The 7,484-nt window shown below is 37.2% G+C and overlaps 1 protein-coding gene across 5 annotated transcripts in view; it reads left to right on the top strand.

Annotated features, from left to right (window-relative positions):
- Window positions 1–1,868: 1,868 nt before the first annotated feature.
- Window positions 1,869–7,484, top strand: part of slc38a10 (solute carrier family 38 member 10) — a 29,419-nt gene continuing 23,803 nt past the window's right edge. For 3 of the 5 annotated variants that reach the window (XM_008437815.2, XM_017310815.1, XM_008437814.2), the window contains exons 1-6: window positions 1,869–2,060; window positions 2,243–2,478; window positions 3,842–3,959; window positions 4,134–4,179; window positions 4,317–4,410; window positions 4,975–5,118. In XM_008437815.2, the coding sequence (XP_008436037.1) occupies window positions 2,389–2,478; window positions 3,842–3,959; window positions 4,134–4,179; window positions 4,317–4,410; window positions 4,975–5,118 (492 nt within the window). In that variant the 5' untranslated portion in view covers window positions 1,869–2,060; window positions 2,243–2,388. Of the gene's footprint in view, window positions 2,061–2,242; window positions 2,479–3,841; window positions 3,960–4,133; window positions 4,180–4,316; window positions 4,411–4,974; window positions 5,119–7,484 lie in introns of those variants that run through there. The other 2 variants (XM_017310816.1, XM_017310814.1) reach the window with 1 other exon arrangement.

Below are 7,484 nucleotides of genomic sequence, written 5' to 3'. Positions count from 1 at the left end.
TCTATCTATCTATCTATCTATCTATCTATCTATCTATCTATCTATCTATCTATCTATCTATCTATCTATCTATCTATCTATCTATCTATCTATCTCTGTCTGTCTGTCTGTCTGTCTGTCTGTCTGTCTGTCTGTCTGTCTGTCTGTCTGTCTGTCTGTCTGTCTGTCTATGACGGCTAGTGAAGTAGATTTTGTAACAATCTAAAATATCTGCCATATCCACATACACACATGTACATATACATCCACATCTTCTGTGCAATTCAGAATTCCCCCTCCTTGCCTATCAAAGTTTCATCACATGCCTGCTTTTAAAAAAAATCCCTCATCTCTGGGGGAAAGCACAACCGGCTTGAGGGGGAAATTTAAGGTCAAGACCCTTTTCGCCCTCCATGGTTTACTCCTTCCAACCCCCGCCTCCTTCTCTCTTTCCTGGTCAAATGACACAATAGTTGTGTATCAGAGAGGGCACCGGGCAGGCGGAAACGAACCAGGGCCGCTGCCAGCAGCATCTCAGGTGCAGAGGCTAAAAAGAACAAAAAAAAGAAAACTCTCCAACGTCATCGACCACATTTGCTCCTTTCTGTCTAAGTCTTTTGTTGCTTGTTTCCCTTTCCTGAAAGGAATATCTGAGGCCTCTGGAAAAACAGGATTCCAGCATGTCTGTTGGTGCTTTTGTAAAATAAATATAACAATGTAAAAATATTCTGTTACTAGTATATGACCCTCAGGGGGAATCAAGGAACAAAGAGCACTGTCAACAAAATGTTCTCAAAAGCATAATCTATTATGCAGGAGAAGAAAACAACATTTCCATCTAACTGATGACATATCAGCATTTCATGATGCATTAATATATCAGTAGCTCTGAGTTGCATCACATTATATATGTGTCTAACTAATTATTTAAGTAAAAAAAAAAAAAGATATTTCACAAACAACATTCAATGTGAGGGCTAAAAGGTGAAAGAGAGTGCTAGCAAAAATGAAACAATTGAAAACTCATCAACATTTATCACATTTATCTGTAAACTGATTTAAAGTCATGACTAGGAGAACTGCAAAAACATGCATAATGTTTTATGTAAGCTGTTAAAAACAGCTACATAAACAAAATGTGTCCGAACAAAGTACGAGATGGTATGAGATTGATGTGATATTACTAAACACCACAGTTTTATGGTATTAACAAAAAGATTTGAAACGTATTTTAACATTAAAAAAGAAAAATATAAGTTAAATTAAAATTAAGCAACAATTATTATTAAGATGGCATACAAAAAACATTACAGGTACAAAAAAAAGGAGGAGTAAATTTCTACCAAAAACCAGAAATGCTGGGATTAATCTCAGAAATTTTATAGAAAAAAATCAGAAATTTCATGGTTTCAAAAATCAAAATGTTGCTAGAAAAAACTTTGACATTTTGATTAAACTCATGGAAATTTCAGAGTTTCAAAAGTACACTTTTTTTTTTTACTTTTAGAAATGTTCTGAGTTTCAAAAACACATTCTGTAATGTTGTCAATGTAATTTAAGACTGGAAAATTATTTTAAACAAGAAAGATCAGTAAAATTAGTGGCCTTGGAATATTATTAAAGACTGAATGGAAAGAAAGAAACTCATTATGTATTAACTCAGTAAAACAAAACACACCTTGCTCGGTTAACATTTATACTTAAAAAGTATTTTTTATTTGTTGCCTTGACGTAAAACAAGCTTTAAAAAAATGTAATCAATTTGCCTTTTATAATAACAAGGAAGGTCTAGAGAAGTTGGGTTTCATAAAAAGTGGCATTAAAGTTTCGACCACTAGTAGGCGCCCGAGTATTTCATGGGTCCTTAAGTTGAGGCAGCGTCACTCTGCTCTTAGTTACGACTTCCTGGATACACTTTCAGGGAAGCAGCCCTCTTGTATTTGTTGATGAACTGTGATACACGGATTTTGTTCTCTCATTACACGCACCAACACGCCTCTTATCCGCAAAAAACGAAGGAATGTGGCGGAATTACAAATGATAACGTAGTAGGACAGGAAGGCGGGAGGGCGGAGAGTAAGGTAGGCAACTAGGAAGTTATCGATTTAGCTTTGTGGCTAATGACTTTAAACTTTAGAAACTGCCAACGTGAACTTATTTACCTTTACCCAAACGCTATTCGGGTAGCTTATCAGCTGGTATTTTAGAAAAATAAATAAAGTTAATTGCGTGTTCTACCGAGCTGTTGTGTTTCCTCTCAAAGCGCCACGTCACTGATCCACGGGGAAGTAGACAAGCAGCACCAGAGATTAGACTGAGCCAAAACAGCCCCAGTGGTGCTCACGGTGCTCCCTTCTCTAAAGCTTTACTGGTTTTATAAGACCACTGCCACGCACATAGCAACTGAAAATGACGGCGTCAAACTGGGGCCTGATCATGAACGTGGTGAACAGCATCGTTGGAGTCAGCGTTCTCACCATGCCCTTCTGCTTCAAACAGGTGGGTCACTCAGCTGCCGCCATAAGGTTCACTTTATTCAGACGGAGGTTCACTGAAACTGTTCTGATCCAGTGTTGTTTTTATGTCACTTGCTTTGATGTTATATTGAAGTGTAATAAATAATTCGTACGTTTTCAAATGATTTTATTGAGAAATGTATCCAAATAATCAATTCTTATTTAGATCACGTATGTTTTAAAATTTTAATTTTGCTCCCAGACTCTTACTGGACATTATAGCAATATTTGTTTTTAAAATAGTTGTGTGTTAAAAACATCTCATCTGACAGGGCACTAAAATGAGTTTCACACGATCCAGAGGTTGTGTTTTTATTATTATTATTTAAGAATAATGTGTAAAATAAGATGCATATGAAAGGAAGAGGGTAGGGACAAATAAGTTTATGTCTGTTTTAAAAAATTATGTAAATATGTATCACAGTGTTTAAAAGTGAATGTAAATATGTTGAAAATAAACAATACACTAAGCTAAGGTATGGTATAGGTTTATAATTAGAACAACTAAGGGTGAAATTCAGTGGAAATTTATTCCCCTAAATTTACAATAAAATCTGCGAAAAGCTGAAAGTATAAATCGCAACAAAACCCAATCAATTTCAAAACGTTTTTCAAATTGTATATGACGATATGATGGATTTTGCAAATATGTTTTTAAGCTCGCATTTAGGCAAACTGAAGTATCATAGCTTGGACATGAACATGAAATGATCTGTCACTGTTATGCAACGCAAAATGAATTTCACAACCCACATTTATGAATCAGGTTGTTGATGCCGGCGTGTTTTATGTGGACAAAATGGATTTTATTTCTCACTCTGGATTGTAATACCATCATCTGATTATAGATTTTCTTTATTTGGATTTCTGAACTATAAGCTGCATATATATGTGTTTTTTTTCCTACTCTCTTCCAGTTCAAATAAGAAAACGATCAACCCCAAAACATATGGAAACTGTCGCATAATAACGCAGTCATGCTACACCTTTTCTAATGTTTTCTGTCCATCATGATCAGTTTTCTACAAAAATTCAGACTATTTTGTTGCTTTCCATAAAATTGTCACTTAGTTTATTATTGAGCAGATAAAATAAAACTGCACAAAATGTTATTTTCCAAAATTTCATAAAAAACCTAAAACTTCTGTGATCTCAGGTTCTTTCTATTTAGCGAATTTGTCGCTCATGGCACAAAGTTTGAACATCACTGGTCTAAACTGTCCATTTAAACAATTCCCAGAAATTCTGTGAAATATGAACAGACCACAAGTAGTTCTTATACTTCATGCGCTCTTGTGTTAAATTCCTGAATCCTGATGTTGACCTGCCTCTCTGCTCCTGCCCAGTGTGGGATCGTGCTGGGCACTCTGCTGCTCTTCTTTTGTTCATGGATGACCCACAAGTCCTGCATGTTCCTGGTCCACACCGCCAGCAACACCAAGCGGAGGACATACGCTGGACTGGGTGGGTAAACTGTGGTGCCTGCTTGTTGCCGCAGTAACAGAAGTAGCAACAGTTGTGGTTTTGAAGAAGTGAGAAAGCCAGCTGTTCCTCCACCTCCAGCCGTTCTGAGCAGGTTGTCAGCTGATGAAGTGAGTTTCTGTTGGATTATTCACATCGATGTTTCCCTCTCTGCAGCCTTCCATGCTTATGGGAAACCTGGAAAAACGCTCGTAGAGATGAGGCAAGTTTCACTTTGTGTATTTTTAGATTTGAAATGTGTTTTTTTTCCTGTAAAAACTCAGCAGTAATGAGAATGTAAAGTTAATCTCAGACTTTGACTTTTTAAATGAATTGAAACTCTTCTTCTCGTCGCTGCAGTATGATCGGGTTGATGCTCGGGACTTGTATCGCCTTCTACGTTGTCATTGCTGACTTGGGATCAAATTTCTTCGCTCAGCTGTTGGGTTTACAGGTTTGAGACTTATTTTGTAAATCAGCGTTGACTCTTACTCTGCTCCTCTCTCTTAAATACACAAAAGTTGAGTCCAAAGCTACAGCAGGAGTGTCCAAACTTTTTGCACTGAAGGCTGAAATCCTCAAGTTAGAAGTTCTCAGGGGCCAATAATGACCTTTTCACTCCAATCAAAAATGCAAACGTGATTGTGATTCTCTCCTTTACCTTCACAACATTAAATTAAACTTAAACTAGAGCTACAAAAAATTATCGGTGGCTTCCCATCCCAGCATTGCAAGTACTTTTAATGAAACCAAAGTTACTGTGACATTTCAGGTTAATAAAAAAAAAAAAGGTTTGATTTTTCCATTTTCCATTTAGAATATAAATTTGCCATGGCAATCTACAATCTGCATCAAAATTGTAACATTCTTCAAATGCTGTCAGGGGCCATGCAAGCTTATTCTTAAGGTCTCAAATGGCCCTTGGGCCACACTTTGGACACCCCTGATCTGTAGCCAGTGAGTGACTGCGGTGGTATTTGAAGCTCCTCGCCTGGCATCATTGCTGTGCTGCGTTCAGGTGACGGGGAGTTTCCGTGTGCTCCTGCTCGTCTCCGTGTCGCTGCTGGTCGTCCTCCCACTGAGCCTGCAGAGGAACATGATGTCCTCCATCCAGTCCTTTTCAGCCATGGCTCTCATCTTCTACACCCTGTTCATGTTCACGGTGAGCCCAGTTCCACTCAGCCGCTCTCTCTCTCTGTCCAGTACATGTGAGGACTGTCGGTGAGGTCAGCAGGTTAATGGTTTGCACCAGCAAAACAGCCTCTGTATACATGAGTCAGAGTTTCTCTATAGATTAGGGTCAAATCCTGTTTAACAGTACTGCAGTTGGTGGCTCTGTTGCCTTGCAGCAACAAGGTCCTGGGTTCGAATCCCAGCCCGGGATCTTTCTGCATACTTTTTTTCATTGACTTATTTTTAATCTAGACTACAAACTCGACTATTGAAGCATTAAAGATGAGTTTTCATTAAAAGCGTCCATCCATCTTTTTTCTTCCTCTGTCATTCTTTCTTCCTTTGGTTTGTTCTTTCTTACTTTTTTATTTCTCTCCTATGTTTCCCTTTATTTCAGTTTTTTTCTGTTTTCTTTGTTTCTTTTGTTCTTTCTATTTTCTTTCTTTCTGTCTTTTTCAAATACCAGTCAGTTTTTGTTTTTGTGTTTTTCTTTTTGGTTTGTGTGTTTTTATTCAGATGTGTCCCTCTGTGGTTTTTAAATGATTTCTCTTTGGATGTAGCAGAATGTCTGCCGTGTCCTTAGCAGAAAATGATATGGAAATGAATAATCTGATGATAAACACATTGAATCTTTGTGAAAATGACCCAGAAAGGCAGACACGTTGTCAGTGAACTTTATTAACCAAGTCATTATATAGATTATTTGGCCTGGTTGATGCGTTCTGTTAGAAGCTTCAAAGAAAACAAAAAAGTTTCAGTTCTTAATATTTCCTTTCAGGACAAACAATTAACTAACAATGAGACATATTTCCACCTTTTAAATGAGTTGAATAATTTACAATAATCCAAACTGGAGCTCTTTAGCACGTCTTCATGTTATTCCTCTGAGGAAACCTTCAGCAGACTAGATGTAAGGCTTCAGATTTTGTCAAAACCTCAAAGAAATATTAAGTCATATTTAGTTATTGTACCGTTGCTAAGGGAAACCTGCAGCTCTGGCTATCTTCAAAAATGATGCTTTAAATGTTTTTGTGGATGAAGTTTTGCTGTGCAAACCAATGATAATTGTTTCTCATCTCTCTCTTTAGATTTATATAACATCATGAACTAACTAGCTTTAGTTTATTGTGTATTAATAGTTTGTGTTGTTTTTATGCATGTAAAAACCAAATGAATCTAACATGCCGTTCTGCTTTTCAGTTGGAGCTCCTGTTCTGTTTGAACAAATATTTTTGTTGTATTCTTCATGAATTGTTGCTTATCTCCTCCTGTTGTACCAATGCACTACCAAGGTACTGTCTTGCTCCTGTTTGTAAAGAGCAAATCCACACTAAGTCATTCAGGCAGAAAACAGTTGCTGCACCGATCTTTGGATTAAATCTGACCTCTAATCTGCCCAAGAAAAGACTTTAGAGTTGATGCAGGCGCCAAAAATGGAAGATGTCCATTTTTACTCCAGTTTTCTATAAAGGGAACATTTCACATGTGTTCTCTTCCAAGGATCCAGTTTTTTCACATGTGGTATTGGGGTTTCCAACTTACAACTTTGTCTCTATAATTTAGCAACTTTTCATACAAAGAAAATTGCTATCAGTCAAAATAGAAATCGATAGATCTGGTTTTTTAAGATCGGTGATCGGTCAGAAAACTGCAATCGTTGCAGCGATAATTTTAATGGAAGATGAATTTTGTTGACTTATTCTACAGTCATGTTCTTGTTTTCATGCATTACAATTAATAAAAAACTGGATTCATCCCTCTTTACTCTGTTGAACAAAGATGCAGCAGGCGACATCTTGGTTCAGTTATATAAAAACCATTAGGGATGAAACAATCATGATCAATCGATTATTAAAATAATGGTGAACTAGTTTTGTAATCGATTAGTTGTTTACTGGAGTCCATAGTATATTTACACTGCTTTATTTATGCATACATTTTTAATTTAAGATGTAAAAGCACATTTTTTATCTGTGAATATGTTCTACCCAAAACTCCTCAAGTGGCAGATGCAGCTTCAGCTGATTTAACTTCTGCAAAAAAATAAATATTAAGCAGCTTTAGCTGTCCGATCATCAATCGGTTAATCCAAAAATAATCAGCAGATCATTCCTACACCGTTTTGATAAGTTGGGGCCCCACAAAATCTAGAGACGGCCCTGCTGTAGCACTGCAGATGGTCGTCAAGGCAACGTTCTACAGCAGTGCAGCAGAGGCTGGTCCAGCATCAGTTTCCTGCCTGGTGTGAGTTAGGTTGTGTTTGTGTTCAGATCAGTTTTACTGAATTCCTTCGAAGTCTTCAAACTGCCATTGCTGCTCTCTCTGTCTCTCTCTGCCTCTCTTTCTCTGTTGTCA

The sequence above is a fragment of the Poecilia reticulata genome, linkage group LG19 (assembly GCF_000633615.1).
Source record: "Poecilia reticulata strain Guanapo linkage group LG19, Guppy_female_1.0+MT, whole genome shotgun sequence".
In the NCBI taxonomy this organism is placed as follows: Eukaryota; Metazoa; Chordata; class Actinopteri; order Cyprinodontiformes; family Poeciliidae; genus Poecilia; species Poecilia reticulata.
Note: the sequence above shows the minus strand (reverse complement) of the source record. Positions and strands in the feature narration are given on the sequence as shown.